Source organism: Paramisgurnus dabryanus, chromosome 5, assembly GCF_030506205.2.
Source record: "Paramisgurnus dabryanus chromosome 5, PD_genome_1.1, whole genome shotgun sequence".
NCBI lineage: Eukaryota > Metazoa > Chordata > Actinopteri > Cypriniformes > Cobitidae > Paramisgurnus > Paramisgurnus dabryanus.
In genome coordinates, this window is record NC_133341.1 from 36,203,931 (window position 1) to 36,223,497 (window position 19,567).

At 38.0% G+C, this 19,567-nt stretch overlaps 1 protein-coding gene across 1 annotated transcript in view; it reads right to left on the reverse strand.

The window, feature by feature from the left end:
* Nucleotides 1–19,192, reverse strand: part of rtn4r (reticulon 4 receptor) — a 106,792-nt gene extending 87,600 nt beyond the window's left edge. Inside the window, exon 1 of the mRNA XM_065250949.2 lies at nucleotides 18,740–19,192. Within this exon, the coding sequence (XP_065107021.1) occupies nucleotides 18,740–18,761 (22 nt within the window). The 5' untranslated portion in view covers nucleotides 18,762–19,192. The remainder of the gene's footprint in view (nucleotides 1–18,739) is intronic.
* Nucleotides 19,193–19,567: the final 375 nt, after the last annotated feature.

Here is a 19,567-nt window from a genome sequence, read left to right on the forward strand (position 1 = left end):
TGTTTTCAGTACGTGTGTTCACTGGCAATCAAACCCACAACCTATTGCACTGCTAATGCAATGCTCTACCAGCTAAACTACAGCTATCGCATAGGGATAAAATATTAGACTCTGGCTCTTGGGCCACCATTCAAACACCCAAGTAAACACCTAGCATAGAAATCAAACACCCTAGCAACTACACAGTATACCTTAGCAACTGCTATCAAGTTTTGGTAATACATCAGTGTTTTTTTCCCAGTGGGATAAAGGATGAGACAACGCGTCTGTATTCATATGTTGTGATATGACCCACTTTCTTTGCCGCAGAAGGATGGAAACTCCTGTGCTTGATTTTTTTCACTATCTGTTTTAATAAAGGTGATTGTTACATCTCGCATCATTCTTTGACTTGCATGTTAACATTTGTAGAAAATTCTGAGATATCGACATTCATTTCAAAATTACAGAGATATGAATTTGGTCAGGGTTCCCACGGGTCCTTGAAAAGTTTGTGAATCTGGGGTAAAATTCAAGGCCCTGGGAAGTTTTTGAAAATATACATACATAGCTGTAGGTCATGGAAAGTGCTTGAATCTATGTTACGCAAAGTTTTCTGGGAAAAATATCCATATTATTCCCTGTGTAGTGTAAGATAATATCATGAAAAAACAAGCCTTTTTAAGCACACGTGCTAAACTGTTCACTTTTAAATGCTTTTATCTTCTGTATTTATATGTTGATTCATACAAAAATACTTTTTTGCATAGTTGCGTTTGACAAATGAAAATGTCTCAGGTTATGTAACTGTTGGGAACGAGACGCTGCGTCTCCCTTGCCATACTTCCTGCCTCCCTGTAACACCGTCTTTGGCAATAAATATACTTTCTGGCTCCCGCGTCACCCTGTTTTTGTCGTAATGCCTCACCATTGAATTTGATATACACTTTCAGATGCACTTACCCCTGGAGGCGTCCCCAAAGTGTCACCGCAGTGATGCAGCGCGAGTTCCCTCGAAAGGAACTGTAACAATGTATCTTAAAAGGTAACACGATGTAACCTTGCTCTCACATGAAATCTTTCCCCACATTTAGTTCTTGAATTTGAGGGTATTGGACCTGGAAAGTCCTTGAAAGTCAATTCTGCATGGGCAACATTTGCTTATGCTTTTATAATCATATAAGCATTATATAATAAGCCTCTCTACTACCATACAATTGTTCAAAAGTTGTTTGAACCGTAGTGTTTGATTTTCGCTCCAGCCTAATAAATCTACAGTGGAACGGCCTAGAAAACTCCATTATCATGCATCACAACATCTGCATCGAGTGCATCGTATTCATTCCCCCATAAACCCCATTCACACTGTGTACAGCACATAAAAAATCACCCATAACAAAGACGCCATTTGTTCTGGTAAGGTCGTTATCGCTGTAATCATGTGTTTGATGCTGTAAGAAAGTCATTTGCTTGGATTCGCTCAAACATTCGAAACGTTTTTCACTGTCGGTTTTGGCCTTCTCATCTACCAACTTTTAGTCGTCTCCAAGCAGACGGATGACAATCTAAATATCTCTTTCCGTGCAGGCAAGACTCTTAATGCAGACACATTTCTCATTTCAAACTAGGCTTATGAGCTTATGATGAAATATAAGCTATTTTTCACTTTACAGAGCATGCTTTACACTTTACAAGCTTTGCCTTTTCATTGCATTATAGGGTTGTTCCTGTGGGTATATCAACCATTCACTTTGTGCCTTTGTTTCTTTCTCTAGCCAGATGTCTGTCTATCCGTCTGTGTTTCTTTTTTCTATTCTCGCTCATTGATTTTTCTTTTCTCAGCAGAGAAAAACGTCTAAGAGGAGCAATCCTCGCACTTCTGAAATTTTAATAAGCAGCGGCGTAAATGGAATGTCAGTGTTTTGTTGTTGTTCCCTAATAATTCTGTTTAAAAGACCTTATTTCTCCAAAGAACCTTTTGGAGGACTTTTTGTTCCTCCCTAAACACAGATACACTTTCCCTGAAGAAAGAAAAATAAGCTAAAGGGAGATAAACACATGCACTTTTTGTCCAAAGTGTTGTTCAACTATTTAAGTTTACACAGAAGTCAAATTAAAGATACCGAAAGGAATTTCAATAGCAGTGATTAGCTGCGTTTCCAATACCCTTCAGATTGTGCAAATTGAAACACATAAATTGAAAATGCAGCCAGTGTTTTCATGCTCAGGTTAGGTGGTTTTTCAGGCACTTCGAAAAAGGAATTTATCACACATTTTCACATTTACAGGTCACCTGATGTGCGTAAAAGTCACATGATCATCTCTTTTCCCACCAGTTTTTTTTTTTTTAGTTTTAAATAATTTTTATGTGATTTTCACAAAATGCCTTCCAGAAAATTGCCCTTTGTTTTGCCTCAAAATGCACACAAATAATGTTTTTAGTAAGGCATGTTTGTTAAAATTAGTTATGTTTTCTAATTAAACTAAGGCCGAGTCCTGGCTTAAGATAATCCCTGTCCGGGACCACCCCAAGGTCTTTTATTGTCATTCTGTAGGCTACATGTTGCCACATAAGAACGAAATACGTACTCAGGACCAGCAGCGTAAAAAAGATAATTAACATACAGTATACATAGAATAATTAAAACATAATTTAATAGACAAAATAAAAAAATAACATATTAGATATACAGTATAATTATAAGGTAGTCATTTATTTTCTTTAGGCCTTACTTAAAACGGTCAAATGGGCTCCCTACCAAATTGTGCTTAGGGCCCCCGAAGGTCTAGGGCCGGCTCTGCAGCAAAATACCGCAAAAGCGAATCGGGAGTCGACTGCTCTGTGTGCTTTCGAGTCGCTCTCAATGTATTTTGATGTCATCCATATGTCGGTCAAATGGGCCCCCGACCAAATTGTGCTTAGGGCCCCCGAAGGTCTAGGGCCGGCTCTGCAGCAAAATACTGCAAAAGCGAATCGGGAGTCGATTGCTCTGTGTGCTTTCGAGTCGCTCTCACTGTATTTTGATGTCATCCATATGTCGGTCAAATGGGCCCCTGACCAAATTGTGCTTAGGGCCCCCGAAGGTCTAGGGCTGGCTCTGCAGAAAAATACTGCAAAAGCGATTCGGGAGTCGACTGCTCTGTGTGCTTTTGAGTCGCTCTCACTGTATTTTGATGTCATCCGTATGTCGGTCAAATGGGCCCCCGACCAAATTGTGCTTAGGGCCCCTGAAGGTCTAGGGCCGGCTCTGCAGCAAAATACCGCAAAAGCGAATCGGGAGTCGACTGATCTGTGTGCTTTCGAGTCGCTCTCACTGTATTTTGATGTCATCCGTATGTCGGTCAAATGGGCCCCCGACCAAATTGTGCTTAGGGCCCCTGAAGGTCTAGGGCCGGCTCTGCAGCAAAATACCGCAAAAGCGATTCGGGAGTCGACTGCTCTGTGTGCTTTCGAGTCGCTCTCACTGTATTTTGATGTCATCCATATGTCGGTCAAATGGGCCCCTGACCAAATTGTGCTTAGGGCCCCCGAAGGTCTAGGGCTGGCTCTGCAGCAAAATACTGCAAAAGCGATTCGGGAGTCGACTGCTCTGTGTGCTTTTGAGTCGCTCTCACTGTATTTTGATGTCATCCGTATGTCGGTCAAATGGGCCCCCGACCAAATTGTGCTTAGGGCCCCTGAAGGTCTAGGGCCGGCTCTGCAGCAAAATACCGCAAAATCGATTCGGGAGTCGACTGCTCTGTGTGCTTTCGAGTCGCTCTCACTGTATTTTGATGTCATCCATATGTCGGTCAAATGGGCCCCTGACCAAATTGTGCTTAGGGCCCCCGAAGGTCTAGGGCTGGCTCTGCAGCAAAATACTGCAAAAGCGATTCGGGAGTCGACTGCTCTGTGTGATTTTGAGTTGCTCTCACTGTATTTTGATGTCATCCGTATGTCGGTCAAATGGGCCCCTGACCAAATTGTGCTTAGGGCCCCCGAAGGTCTAGGGCCGGCTCTGCAGCAAAATACTGCAAAAGCGATTCGGGAGTCGACTGCTCTGTGTGCTTTCGAGTCGCTCTCACTGTATTTTGATGTCATCCATATGTCGGTCAAATGGGCCCCCGACCAAATTGTGCTTAGGGCCCCTGAAGGTCTAGGGCCGGCTCTGCAGCAAAAGCGAATCGGGAGTCGATTGCTCTGTGTGCTTTCGAGTCGCTCTCACTGTATTTTGATGTCATCCATATGTCGGTCAAATGGGCCCCCGACCAAATTGTGCTTAGGGCCCCCGAAGGTCTAGGGCCGGCTCTGCAGCAAAATACTGCAAAAGCGATTCGGGAGTCGACTGCTCTGTGTGCTTTCGAGTCGCTCTCACTGTATTTTGATGTCATCCGTATGTCGGTCTCCACAGTGTTGTATATAGTCAAACACACTTTAAGCCATGTTTTTGAAATAACTTAATGTGAGAGAACAAAATTATATTTTAGTCGCATAAAATCGGTTAATGAAAAAGTTGTAATTACACAATCGTTTTTTGCCGACATTTAGAAAATAAGACTAAAATTTTGTGCAAATCTTTAATGGAAACGCAGCTGAAGTCTTATGTAAAACATTTATATTTGATTATGCCTTTACCTCCATTGGACCCTTGAGGTCCAGGTTAATAGTTTCTTTAAATTATATTCATTAGGTCACTAATAACAATCCCCGAGTGAATGTTTAATGCTCATAAGTTGTTTGTTTATAGCTCAGGAGACACAATAGTGGTCTTGACTGTTTGTATATTCCAGTTTCATTGATGTATTAACTTCATTATTGTGTAGAAGAAACAACTGAAGTATTAAATAGATATTTTTCATGTATTATACAACTACAAATGATTGTAAAAACTCATCAGAATTTCTTAAAGGGGTCGCATGACGCTAAAAATAACATTATTTTGTGTATTACTGTAATGCAATGTGTTTAATGCGGTTTAAGGTTCAAAAAACATTTTCCAAATAGCTTACATTATTGTTGCTCCTTTATGCCCCACTTTTCAGAAATGCGCCGATTATTACAAAGTTCATCGTTCTGAAAAGTGTGGTGTCCTCTGATTGGCCAGCTATCTGTTCCCTAACCATATTTGGAATATCATCTTCCAAAGCACAGCATCTTCACGGCATGGTGGCGGCGGCAACAATAAACGTTAGAATACAATAAAATAATACAAACTAAAACAACAAAAGCAATAATAAAAGTTTAAGTATTCTTTCTTTGCGTATACATACATTTGAGCGGTGTTATGCAAATCTTTCAAACAGTGACGTAGATGTGTGGAGTCGTGTTTGAATGAGGCATTTAGGGGAGGCGTTGATTAACTTTTTAAAAAAAATATCACTTTGGGTTGAGACTTTTCAATCTTTGCAACTTTATGGACAAAGGAAAACATGAAATCACATCATATGACCCCTTTAAAAACCCAGATCATGTTTGTTTTCCACCGACCAATTATCGGACGTGTTATTGCCTAAATAAATGTCATTCTGACCTGCATAACAGAAAGTACAAAAATTGTGGCTTTCTCTAAAAGCCATGATTCAAAGCAGAAGAAGAAATCTATATCGTATAGGACTTCTGTCAGCGCTTGAATCCAGGGCTGCGTGGCTCTCGCAGTCTAATTGTGCTGATTTCTAAGAGATGATGCTAAAAGATTGCCACTAATGGATCTGTAGTGTAAAGGTCTGAGAAATCATGGCTGTCTGAGTGATAACAGAGAGATAAAGCCGGAGTGTGGAGGTGGAGAGGGCCAAACAAAGACGTGCAAAGAGGAAAAACTAAGACGGTATCGAGAAGAAGGCCGACAGTGACTTATAGTCCAGACAAAAAGCTCCAGTCGTGCACCTAATTTAAGGGCGTCCTGTGCCCCGCCTAATTAACTATTTACCAGCCCATCTATCACGAACTCTATTCAGCTACTCACAGAAGCCTCTCCTTTCCAGATTAAAGGATAAATGTTTCATTACCATGGCCACGTGTTCACTAAAAATGGTCGCTAGCCATAGTATTCATATTTGGGAAGTATAATGAGAAAAGAAAGGTTGAATAACCGTTAATTAATCTTTGCCCGGGAACACGACAGCAGCTTGAAAGAGAAGAGTGGGCTCTCTTGTTCGATTAAAGTGTTATGTGTTTGTTTTGAATGGGAGAAAGAGGTGGTTGTCCGAGATAAACTCAACTAATCCTTGTGTCTACCTCTTAGCGAAACGATACGTTTGTGAAAAAAATGGTTTGTATTTTAAGCGTATTTAGCAATAGATACGTTGTGTTTGAATGTAAACGCATCTAGTTAAAAACAGAGGCACGTCGGATCTATGTCGTTACGTAAGATGATCATTGGTTCTTTTGTGTCACGATTACACTGTAAAAAGTAAAAGTTGGATCAACTTAATAAAATACTTCAATTGGTACCTCCTAAAATATTTAAACATTTAAAGTGACAAATTTGTACGTTACTAGTTTTTTATGTTGATCCAACTTTTATTTTTTACTTTGCTGTCACGAAACTCACGTCTAATGCCGCATTTACACTGCATGTTTGAAGTGACTCAATTTAGATTTTGGCACAGATCAGATATGACCAGCGAACGTGTAAACAGAAAAAAAAACGTGCAGATTGCGAAATTCTTAGATGGGATCCCCCTTTTACAATTACAATTATCATTTTTACGTTTAGCGCCACATTGTTTAAATAGCAAATGCATTTAAAAATCGAGGTGTGTTCAGGCGCATTGTTGGCGCGTTGCTATTTTGAGGCAACTAAAATAGACTACGCCATTGACCAACTAAAACCTGGTCTAAAGTCAAAATTGTTTTTGTTATTTAATGAGTGCGTTAGTAAAATGCGTCTATAAACGGGACGACAATGCGTGTTTGCTTTTCACACACATGGATACGCAGCAGCACACAAACGAAAATAAAATATGAAAAATTAAAGGATTAAAATGTAAATGATTATTATTGAGTCTAGAATGTTTTTCTTTAAACAAATGCAAATGCATCTATTTAAAAAAAAAATTAATGCTACCCCATGGATTTATTGTACAATATATGATGACTTTGTACCTCTGGATATGAGATTAGAAGCAATGCTTTTCAAAACTTTCACGACCCTGTCTGTCCGAGTGCTAAAACATCTCCACAAGTTTGTACATTTTTTTAATCTCCTGTTTGTTACAAATAAAGTATTTTTAGAGTACCTAAACCTTTTTTTTTTTAGAGTACCTAAACCTTTTTTTTTTCGCATATTTGTAAATTATTCTTTGAGATCGTGTAGGCTGTCCATATAATTACATCAATTAAAAACCTGCTTATTTTACATCCATAACTGAAAGAAAATGACTTTTAAAGGTTTGAATACAAAAAATAACAATTTCAATACAAATGAAAACAACGCAATTTTTTACATCAATCTTAAGCTGGTGGTCTTCTTCCTCTGCTTAGTTTTTCAGTTTATAAATTCTGTTATCTAAATAGGGAATCGGCGTGGCACGAGCCCAACTGGCTTTTAAAGGGGATGAGAGCTGAGACTCTCATTGATTTATTGCGCTGAAAACACACCCATTATTCATTACGAGAATAAGAACCGTTTTGAACTATGTGCTTGGGGCACAAACCATTTTTCCCGATGTTAAATTAACAAAAGTGGATTCGGACAAGACTGGGCTATGTGTACTTTAGACAATGCGCTCATGCTTCATTAAAATAGGGCCCAAAATCTGTAAGTTAATTTCACTGCATTCTAAGACTCAAAGCATTTTAGTAGTCAAACGCTTTCATAAGCCAACAGCTGTAGCAGTCAGTAACACCATTTTATGGCTTATTTTACAAAGAATAACTGTGAATTCAGCAATATCTACATTTGTTCAAATGCAAGACATTCCATGTTACCGGTCTATTGCAAGTATCATGAAAGTCTTTTAGTAAAAGGTCACTCAATTGATGCCGTTTGGTCAGTCAGTTGAACAAACAGCTTGCCTGATGCAGCCGTATGTGAAATGAGTTTGGTAAATGAACTTATCGCTGTGGATTCAGTTCATTTAGAGGAATCTGATGAGGTTGTACCATTCTCCAGAGCTTTCCTCGAAAGAGAGAGAGGATATCTCTCACTACGCCTGTATTCTGCATTAGTTGTCATGCTGTACGCACTGAAATAATTTAATATTGAAAGTGCAAATGTGAATTCACCAATGTTGCATAACATGACATCAGCCACATATAGATTGGACAGCCCAGTTTTAAACCCAAAATGCATATGGTTAGCTTATATTTTCAGTGTTCTTGTGGTTTCCTACATCCTGGCAGCCATATAGTCATATACTGTACGGTAATGTGTCAAAGACAAACACACAGGAAATGTCTAATGGTTTCTGTTTCTCAGCTCAGAGATCTTATAGATATCTCAGTTACTGTACAGTACAGTACTATAAATCATTAGATTTTGAAGTAACGTGATAAGAAATGTTTGAGATCATATTAAATCTCCATGGTTGCAGACGTTGTGAGACATTAGCTGCATTTATATTACAGATTTGCATGGCGGGGATTTGCACGGCGGCGGGTGTGTTAGGCGTCACATGGCGCTGTGTAGACTGACATGCGCATGACATAAAAATATCGCAAAAGCGACTCGAAAGCATACAGAGCAGTTGGTTCCCGAATCGCTCTCGCTGTATTTTGATGTCATGCGCTTGTCAGTTCTTGCGAAGCCGCATGAAGTTGACCACACTTTCTCTGTCTTTTCCTCCAATCAAACTTATCCCGCCATATTTAAAGAATGATCATGTGACTTTTTCGCATGTCAGGTGACCTGTAAATGTACAGTATATTCTGAGGGTTTGCGATATATATAAGAGTTTATCCAAAATTGCTGTTCTTTCTAATGGGCGCATTTTTAATTTGTTACTTCAATTTGTACAATTTGAAGGGTATGGAAACGCAGCTATTGTTCTCCGAAGCTCTAGAGGAGACAGGAAATCGCAAGAGTCTTTTTCTCCGCAGTTTGGTCAAAAGTTTTCATTCGATCAACACTCGATCAAAACGCTCTAAGAAAAAGACAAAAGGAAACCTTTCTTCTTTAAATATAAAAACATACAATATATCAAATGAAGGAACATTTCTGCTTCAAACAAACCAACAAAACCGAAAAAAAGCTATGTCATTGGTTCTCTTTTTATCACCTCTCAAATATTTCTTAAAAAATACAAATATTTGAGCAAAAAGCTGAAATAATTGCATTTTTGTAAAGGACTTTTGTTAGAGATCAGATTCAGAACAATGTTCAAAACATAAACAGTTTACAATGTTGTTGAGTTAGTTGATGCTTTAGTTTTTTATAAATTGGGTAAGAGCGCCACCTAGTGGATAATAGCAAAATTTAAGATTACTATAAAAACCCATCAGGGAAGCGTCATTGGCAGGGAAGCGTTTTGTCTTAATTGACGAGATAATTCGTCAATGGCGGGGAAAGAGTTAAGGAGATCTTCATTGCGATTTTTTTTTCAGATCTTACCGAAATTCATATGTATTTTAGCTGATTAGTATAGTATAAATTCAACCTGAATCATGCACAACATACAATTATAGAGTGCCGCAGGAATGAAGTATTTTTGAAGGCCAATCTCGGAAGCAAGATTTTTAGCACTTCCGGTTCCATTGTCCTAAAATCTATAGGGTTTTTTCAATGAGGTTTTGATTTAACTCCTTAAAAGAAAACACCAGCGTTTTTCAATATTTTACTATGTTCTTACCTCAACTTAGATGAGTTAATACATACTTATCTTTTTTAAATGGGTGCACTTTTAAAGCACGTTGTGAATGTGTTAGTATTAGCTTAGCCCCATTCATTCCTTAGGATCCAAACAGGGATGAATTTAGAAGCCACCAAACACTTCCACATTTTCCCTATTTAAAGGTGGCGATTAAAAAAAAAGGATTAACAGTGAAATGTTTTAGCACATTTTGCAGTTAAATGCTAACACAGTAACGTCGCGCTGTGCAAAGATAAAGTGCACGCATTGATAAAAGATAGGTATGTTTAAATTTTTCTAAGTTGAGGTAAGAACATATTTAAAGGAAAACACCACTGTTTTTCAATATTTTACTAAGGTGTTGTGTAAACATAAGCTCAAGATATTTCCACGTTTTATCCTACGACATAAAACACGCTAGTAATACACCCACTCTTTTTAAAGCTTTAACTTGTTTTTAAAAGGGCCCTTACTTGTGGAAGGGATACAGAGGTTTTTGCTGACCTTTTTTGGAACCAATATTGTTGCATCATCACTCTCACCATCGTCAACAGGATTTTTGCAATGGCGCTCATTTTTTTCTCTTTTGTTTTAAAATTGTTGCCCCAAATCTATAAGTAAACTGACCGTCACCTTAGGTCTGCCACCTTGTTACACGTCACACAATGTTTTTCTGATTAATCGTGCAGCTCTACTGGTTGCTATTAAGTTGCTACATGGGACTACAGATATTGTCGGGGACCTGAAACGTCATCACGCATTAAGATCTCAAAACCAACACAACATTGGCACAATTCGCAACAAAGTATCATCCACACATGGCAAAAAAAGTACTTTTTTTTACTTAGTATTTTTGTCCTGTTTTCAGTAAAAATAAAAAAAATTCTTACATCAAGATGTATTTTCTTGATGACCAAAATGACCTAAGACAATTTTATAGACAAACATTTGTGCTTGAAACAAGCCAAAAAATCTGCAAATGGAATAAGAAAATATTCTTCAATAAATGTTTATGAAAAAAGTAAGCTTATTTCAAGAAAAAATATTTCTTATTCTATCGGCAGTTTTTTTTCTTGTTTAAAGCAATAATTTACTTAAAGTTTATATATTTTGTCTAAAAGCTAGACCTATTTTCCAAGGTAATTTTTGCTCATCAAGAAAATACATCTTAATTTAAGAATTTTAAGTATTTTTACTAAAACCAAGACAAAAATACTAAGAAAGTCATTTTTTGCTGTCTGAAGCTTGGTGTTGATGACATTGATGTTGAGAAACTGTGATGTACTTCCCTTGTACTGTAGCCTACACTGCAAAAAAATGATTTTCAAGAAAAAATGTCTTAGTATTTCTGTCTTGTTTTCAGTAAAATATCAAAAAAATCTTAAATTAAGATGCTTTTTCTTGATGAGCAAAACGACCCCAGAAAATAGTCTAGTTTTTAGACCAAAAATATCAAATTTAAGAGATTTTGTGCATAATACGAGCAAAAAAATATGCCAATGGGGTAAGCAAAAAATCTTGAACATTTTTCTTAAACACTAAATACAAGAAAACATTTTTTGCTTGTTTTATGCAAAAAAATCACTTAAATTTGATATTTTTGGTCTAAAAACTAGACTTATTTTCTTGGGTCATTTTTCTAATCAAGAAAAAGCATCTTAATTTAAGAATTTTTACATATTTTAACTGAAAACCGGACAAATATACTAAGAATTTTTTTCTTGAAATAAATTTTTTTGCAGTGTAAGATTAGCTTTTAATTTCTAGTAAATGCATTTAGACTTCAATATTCATAAAAGTTGTGTTTATCTGTGGAGATTATCTTGTTGGGCATAAACGTTTGTTAAACAAAAAACGATAATCCAAAAGTCAAGGGAACCAGTGTCTCGCTAACTCCCAGGATGGCTTACAAAAATACGTCATCCCTGTGGTACGTTATCAGAAACAAAACAATTATGAAACCCCACCCCTTACCCCAACGTAACGGTGGCGAAAGCGAATCATAAAAAAAAGTATGCGTAAAATACATACGAATTGTCATAAGATTGTGTCCCATTTGTTTATGTTCTACAGGAATATACATGGTCCATTGTTTCTTATCCTCTGAATGAATCATTCCTTGCGTAATAAGATGGTGTTTCCCTTCATTGGGTTGTTGATAGTCCTGCCATGTCCCCAACAGACTCTGCATCACTGAGCAAACTCAAGTTTACACATACACAATAATTAGAGCTGATCTCTGTGATAATGGCCTGCTTTATATTGCTGTCAACAGCACAGCTCAAGAGCAGGAATTGTTTGTTGTTTACACAATACCAATTCAATAATAACACTCTTGATACTGTGGTGCTTGTGTTTGTGTTGTTTCGAGGAAGATTCAATATAGCAGCCGGTTTGATGTAAGCCGCCACTCAAAGTGTTTTTTGGCAGGAACACGGGGAAATCACTGACCCTGATAGCCTCTCTCTCCTAAAATACACACGAGGAGCTTGCAGCTGCGTTCTGTGCAGAGGCCATTTTGTTTTCTTCAAAACAGTCTTGAAATCAGCTGTACACTGGTGAGTTTTAAAATATTTCTGCAATAAGTTAAGGTGACATATTTCTATTTTAAAATATTTCAGATATTTATGCAGAGAAAACATGTAATGCAGCCATAGATTTATTCACCTTAAAAAGTTTAAACGTTTTGTTTTTGTTGTTATGAAACACTGGCAATTACCATGAGTCTAAGTTGAGATCTGTTAAGTCAAACAATGGGAAAACTGTTCAAAACAATCCGATACATCCTGAATTAGATGAAGTACCTACTCGTTGACCATAACATACGGTCTATATAATGTAAATATAGTTGGGGCATGCACACCAAAGCGTTTAAACATGGCTGAAAACACCAAGTGGACACCGACTGTAGGTGCTTGCCAGTTTTTTTCAGCTGAGTGCTTTTGTTGCTATACTTCTTTGTTTATCAGCCGTTGAACGATGCACCGGTTGGTTGTTGTGATATTTCTCCCACTCCTCCTCCACTGTTATTGAACGGCAAAATGAAAAGTGACCATAGACTGTAAAAAAAAGATGGACGACGCAACGTTGTCTCCTTCCATTGTAATGAATTGAAGCTAAAAATGTCCAACCCTGGTACCCACCATGTTACGTAAAAACGTCAGTTTTGAGCCAAGGCATGCGCAGAAGGAATTGTCTGTGGATCCAAAGGCGGAGCCGTGGTATCAAACTTCTGCCCAAACGCTCGAGCGCCCAATTCAACCACACAATCATAACCACATACCCCGTTTCTATAGCATCAAATGACTAGCTAAAATGAAACTTATCACAAAAAAGAGCACTTGAACATATATCAGCGTGATAACAACTACCTTAAAGGACCAAAAAAAATCTTTCGGAAACTTTTATTGGAAGTTTTTTTTTTTTTAGAGCAGAGTCCCGTTCGTTTGCATGGAGAGGGTGGGGTTTATGTCTTGTACTGCAGCCAGCCACCAGGGGGCGATCCAAGAGACAGAGGCTTCACTTTTTAAGATGTATGAGGCACACCCGGAAGTGACATTGACAAGCTGAGCAGTTCACCCAAAACGCTCAACATGGACAAAACCCGCCAACTGCTGGCATACTACATCCGCCATGTTTATACATCACGTGACATACGTCATCATAACAACAAGTGAGCCATTAACATGGATGATGTTAAGTGCAATTTAACCACAAGGAACAACTTTCCCTAAGGTATATATGCTTAAATAGAGCTGTGTCACTGCGTTGCGACATTTTTGAATATGACGACGCCACTGCTTCTTATTCTTCGTTGGGTGACTCCTCTCCCAAGGGCTCATGGGATAGTAAAGTGTCCATCAAATGCACACTTCAAAATCTTACCCGAAGTAGTAGGTCAGCCGGGCACTTTTAAACCATTTTACTGCTTTTTATTATATAAATTTGGACATAGTACTCGGCTCGCATGCTTATTTTCGCCTTTTATATAGTATGAAAGTAGGTGATTTCGGAAACAACTATGATTATTTTTTGTTATTTATTCTGTTTTGTACCGAGCCCCTAAGGTGACATTGAAGTAAAAAAATTGAAAGTTTAGTTTCATGTGCTCATGTGAAACTTTCATGTGCTCAGTTTCATGTGAAACTTTTTTTTTCACGCAAAACCTTCATGTGCAGAATTTTTTTTTAAGTTTAGTTTCGCGTGCTCACGTGAAACTATCATGTGCGCGCGATAGTTTCGCGTGAGCACGCGATAGTTTCGCGTGAGCACGCGATAGTTTCGCGTGAGCACGCGATAGTTTCGCGTGAGCACGCGATAGTTTCGCGTGAGCACGCGATAGTTTCGCGTGAGCACGCGATAGTTTCGCGTGAGCACGCGATAGTTTCGCGTGAGCACGCGATAGTTTCGCGTGAGCACGCGATAGTTTCGCGTGAGCACATGAAACTAAACTTTATTTAATTTTTGCTCCATGTCCCCTTAGGGGCTCCGTAGTTTTGTGATCCTAATGGCAAAGAAATAAAAACTTTACCTTAAAGTAAACTAATTACTTACACTTTTTAATTATATTTTAAATAAAAGTAAATACATTATGCACTGTATATACTTTAAATTTCTATTGCATTTCATTTATGCTTTAGCAAACACTTTTATCCAAACAAATTACAGGGCATTCAAGCTTTAATTTTCTTTCTTATCAGTAGTTCTGCATTTGTGTACCCTGGGGTTCGAACCCACAACCTACACTGCTAATGCACCTTTTGCACTGCATTGCATAAACACCTGTATGCAGACATTTAACACTTTCCCTGCCATTGACGAGTGATCTCGTCAATTAAGAGAAAATATTTGCATAAAAAAGTGTTCCTGATGAATTTTTATATTAATCTACAATAACGTGATTATCCACAAGATTGCACACTTACACAATTTATGAAAAAACTGAAGCCAAAACGTTGTTTACTAATTTTAAACTCTGTTTATGTTTTGATAATCATTCTGAATCTGATCTCTAACAAAATTCCTTTACAAAAATGCAATTATTTCAGCATTTTGCTAAAAAATATTTTAAAGAAAAATACCCATATTTAAAAGTTTATAAGCAGAGAAAAAATATAGATAGGATGAAATGTTTTTTTTTCATGTTTTGTTTGTTTGTTTATTGTTTGTTTGAAAGCAGAGGGTCTGTTCTTTCATTTGATATATTTGTCTTTTTATATATTTAAAGAAGAAAATTTCCTGGAAGGCATTTTGTGAAAATGCTGGGGGGACTTTAAAAAAAAATGGCTGGTGGGGAATGAGTTAAATATCACATAAATGAAATCTACAATGTGAAAATATCAAAGAGTAAAACTACGGTAAAATTTAAACATGCAATTTCAATCATATCTACTGCTACTAGACCAAAACATATACCTTTCAAGAAACAGACTACACAATTCCTTGCTCAGAGTTTAATATCAAAGCATTGTGCTGACCACAGCTAGTTCGAGTTCATTGCAGCCGATATTTTCTTGTGCACCTGCGTGTAGCAGATGAAGTTGTGTAACAGAGAGTCCTCTCAGTAGAGCGATCCTCTCCCAAACAGAGATCTCTGTCAGCCAGGAACTCACTGCCATGTATTCTGATTACCCTCATCATTTGGTTGGTAATAGGAGACTAGAGTGGAAATGACTTGTTTGCTGTCTGTGTAAATATGGGGAGGTTCTGGAGAGGATCTTGTTGAGAGTGACAGTCTGACGGAGAGCTTATAAGATGCTTTCAACAAGATGCTCACCGTGAGATATTATCATGGCTCATTTGAACTGTGTTGTTTTGTACGTTCAGCGTTTTTAATGTATTTTAAGGGCTTACTGAGAAAAACTGGAATGTTTACAAATAAAACTGCTTACTGAGAGACTGCTGACATTAGTAAACAATTGCTTAGTTTTTGTGCACTTTCAATACTTTCAATGGTCCAGCTACAATCTTTAAGGGCACCTATTTCATCGCTAAAAAAATTGTTATTTTGTGTGTTTGGTAAAATACAATGTCTTTGCGTGGTTTATGGTTAAAAAACACATTATTTTCCACATACGGTTAATTTGTGTAGCTCCAGATTTTCCTCTTTTCCTGAAATGCACTGATTCATGTAGGGCTGCAACAATTAATCGCGTGTCCCATTAAAAATGCCGTTGAAATCGATTCAGAATTGATTTTGAATTGATTCTGTGTTTCATGCACAGCTTGTGCGTGTACTATGGCATTTGGTCAATAGGAAGTCCTTATCAATCTAAAATCATTATGAGTCGTGGGTTTTACAAACTCATTTAAAATATTCTTTATTAATTTGAAAATACCTGAAACAATGTGAAGAACAGCGATATAAATATTCTTCTAGACATTTCCTGGAATAGCGATTGTAAGGCTGCTACTTCTGTGGCACAAAGGGAGTTTCTCATTGCCTCATTCAAAGTCGAGTGGGCGTGGTTTAGTGCTGAGAGAGGACACGCCCCCAGCATTTGAGATCATGCTGCTTATTTTATCAAATTTTGATAATGTTTATATATTTGGCTGTTTTTATGATTCAAATTTGGATGGGTGGTACATTTTTCTGTGGTGTGACAAACTTAAAATGGACTAATTACAACCTTAGTGGCGCTTATTAGTGTTACGTATTACATTTATTTTATGAGAAAATATATTAGCAATAATACCCTTATGTTCGACATGTATTAAAATTAATGTGTTTTTTCTGTGTTTTCTTTATTCCATGTAAAGCTGCTTTTGCAAAACCAATTGTGAAAAGTGACATATAGCCTAAATACATTTTAATTGAATTGAAATTCTGAGAATAAAGCAAAAACCTCTTACAGGGAAATGACTCTTAATCTCTTCAAGATTAAACATGCAATTTTAAAATGCACATCGATGCAAGAATGGACATGTTATGCATGCAAATATTATGATGATTAAATATAAAATACATTTTAAATAGAAATATTCTCTCAGTGTAAGTAAATGGGACATATTCAAGCTTTCGTATTAAATCTCTTAAAAAATAAAGTTTGCATAACCACATTTGCATTTATGCATTTGGCAGATGCTTTTATCCAAAGCAACTTACAGTGCGTTGCAAGGTCTAAAAATGTTTTTTTTTTACGAATATTTATGCTCACTGGGTTTGAATCCATGACCTTTTGCGTTGTTAGTGCAATCCGGACATAGATAACACACCTGATATTATCACACTGATAATACTAAAAAACAATATTTACTTTATCAATTGCAGAAATGTGTGAATGTTTGGAAAGCTTGGTGTTTTTTCAGTGCTAGCTTTTGGTTTTTGGTTGTTTCCCATCTTCAGTAGTATAATTTGCTATAAAACAGTGCATGATGATAAGAGAGTATAGAAATAGTCTAATTTAAAAATGAAAGAGACAAAGCATTTCCATTGAGTTGTCACCAGTCAACATAGCCTTGCTCAGGCTTACTCAAAGCAGGATCTATGGCAGAAAGAAACACATCCCTCATTTATCATCATCAACATCAGTACACATACAAAACTGCGAGGAAAAGAAGACATCTCATTCATATTCTCTCTCTACCCCGGCATTTCCATCAGTGCACTCTTTCTCAGGCTCTCTCTTTCTCTATGATGGAATATTTGATGCATTTTCAGCTCAATCAGGTTAGCTCGGCAAGGAAGGAGGGGCCGCGGATACACAGTGGGTCTAAACAGTGAGAAGCATTCATCCATCTGCCATCTAAACAACATTGCAGCTCCGCCTCCTTTCACCTGCGAGCAAACCGTAAGGTGTTGGATGGCTAAAACATTGCAGTGTCATTCAAAATCCAAATTGTTGCAAGGAATAGAAAGTTTTGTATTTGATTTGTGCAGTGAGTTGCTTTTATCTTTAAGGGAAAGCCTAATGGATTTCCTCAATGCTGTATAGGGTGGAGCACCTCTGCATTTTATATCCCCCCCCAAAGCCTCTTGTGATTCTGTGGTGTGATTTTTCGTGTTGTGACCTGCTCATTGATACCGGCTAAATGAACACCGAGTACTTGTTTACTGTTAATTCCTAATTAGGAGGATCATGCAGCAATGGAGTGTTTTATCCATGTCTGTGTTGCCCTGATAAAGCTTTGCTGTCCTCTTTGGGTTGAACAGAGCACAACAGGAATCTCAGCTCTGATTCTGATTGCTGTCGTCTCTTGTTTCAGAACCACGGACAGCGCATTTTTCAATGAAACCTCAGTAGAACCAAATGCCAATAGGTTAGGCATTGACTTCAATCTAATAGCACTTAGTATAGATAGTGCGTACTACAGAAGAAAGTCAATGAGTGAGGATGTCAGCTTGCGTTTATACCCAGTCTCAATTTATGGAGTCTAAGAGTTTGTCAAATAGGAAACCACAAATGAGTTACGCACCAACAACAATGTTATTTTCGTCGTTTGTAGGAAACTCCTAGACAAGCTACCCCATGCACAACCCGCCCTGGATAAACTGTGTGCGTGTCTTCCTGATTAATGCGCCCAAGGTCGCGCATCCCTGCACGAGCGCGTTGGGATCGAGTTTGGAAACACACCCGGGCGGGATAGAGCAGCATTCCCGCGGACTCCCTCTCTCGAGTCGTGCCAAGCACAAACTGTACTTCCTTCTATCAAATCAGCATAATCTAATAGAGCGTTCTAGGCACGAGAAAGACGAACACACAGATATCGCGTGCGGACAGCCTCTGTGATTATATCCAAAAGGTTCGAGTTTTGTGGTGTTGCTGGCAGTGTGGATGAAATGTTAAACAGTATACGTTGCTCAGTTGGGGGGTTGGTTGAATATGTGTCCAGACCCATATTTACCGAAATTCAAGCATCATTCCCAGCCATTCCAAATATTTGGGGATGCGCGTACCTTATGGATGCGCCACAGACAGTTAGGCTTACTAAATTGGTCATTTTATGAGCTAAACAACAATGGATTTCAATAATGTAACTTTTATAGACTTACCCTCGACAATAAAAGCCTTCATGTTTATAAGTAAATCCAGAAAATATAATCCCAGAATAAGGTTGTAGAAGGTTGGATCGAAGAAGACGGTGTTTCCCACGTCGTCGTAAATGAATAAACAATTTTGCGAACCTCAAGGAAAACGAACCATCATCCTTGTTGTTCAAACTTTACCCGACGGTCGCCGTACAGGCGCGGGACGGAGAACAAAGTCCCCCGTTGATCCCTCTCTCGGTCATTTGGGAATGTGTGGAGCAGTACAAAATCCAAACTCAAAGATCAGCGTGAATCGCAAACAAGCCCGGAGGGTTGCCAAGAGCTCAAACAGTTAGAGGAAAAGGAATACAATTACAGTCGGGATGAATCCAAAAAGGCGATTTCCAGCTTCAGGTATTCCAGTGATCCAAGCGTCCGATCAGTCGCGCAGAAGACACGGAAAGAGGCTGTGGCGCCGTGCGCGTAGAGTCAGAGAGAGGGAAGAGAGAGAGAGAGTGCGCGCGCGCACGAGAGAGATGGGAGAGTTGGTTTGTTTTTATTTTGATATGAGACTGATAAGCGTGCCTTTTTGTACCTGAATGTGTAATACATTTTAAGGTTATGTTATATTGTTGTATTTATAATTATAATTAAAACATTAAATGAAATATTACATTTTAATTGCAGAAATATATTAAAAATGGAGGCCTACTGTCTGTTCATTATTAGAGTTCAGGTGCTACCCCTTCTTACTTGTTGAATGTTTAATTCATTTAGGCCCGAACTGTAATTGCAATTAAATTAGTTTAAAATTGTTTCATTGAAATAAAATGAGAGAGAGAGAGAGAGAGA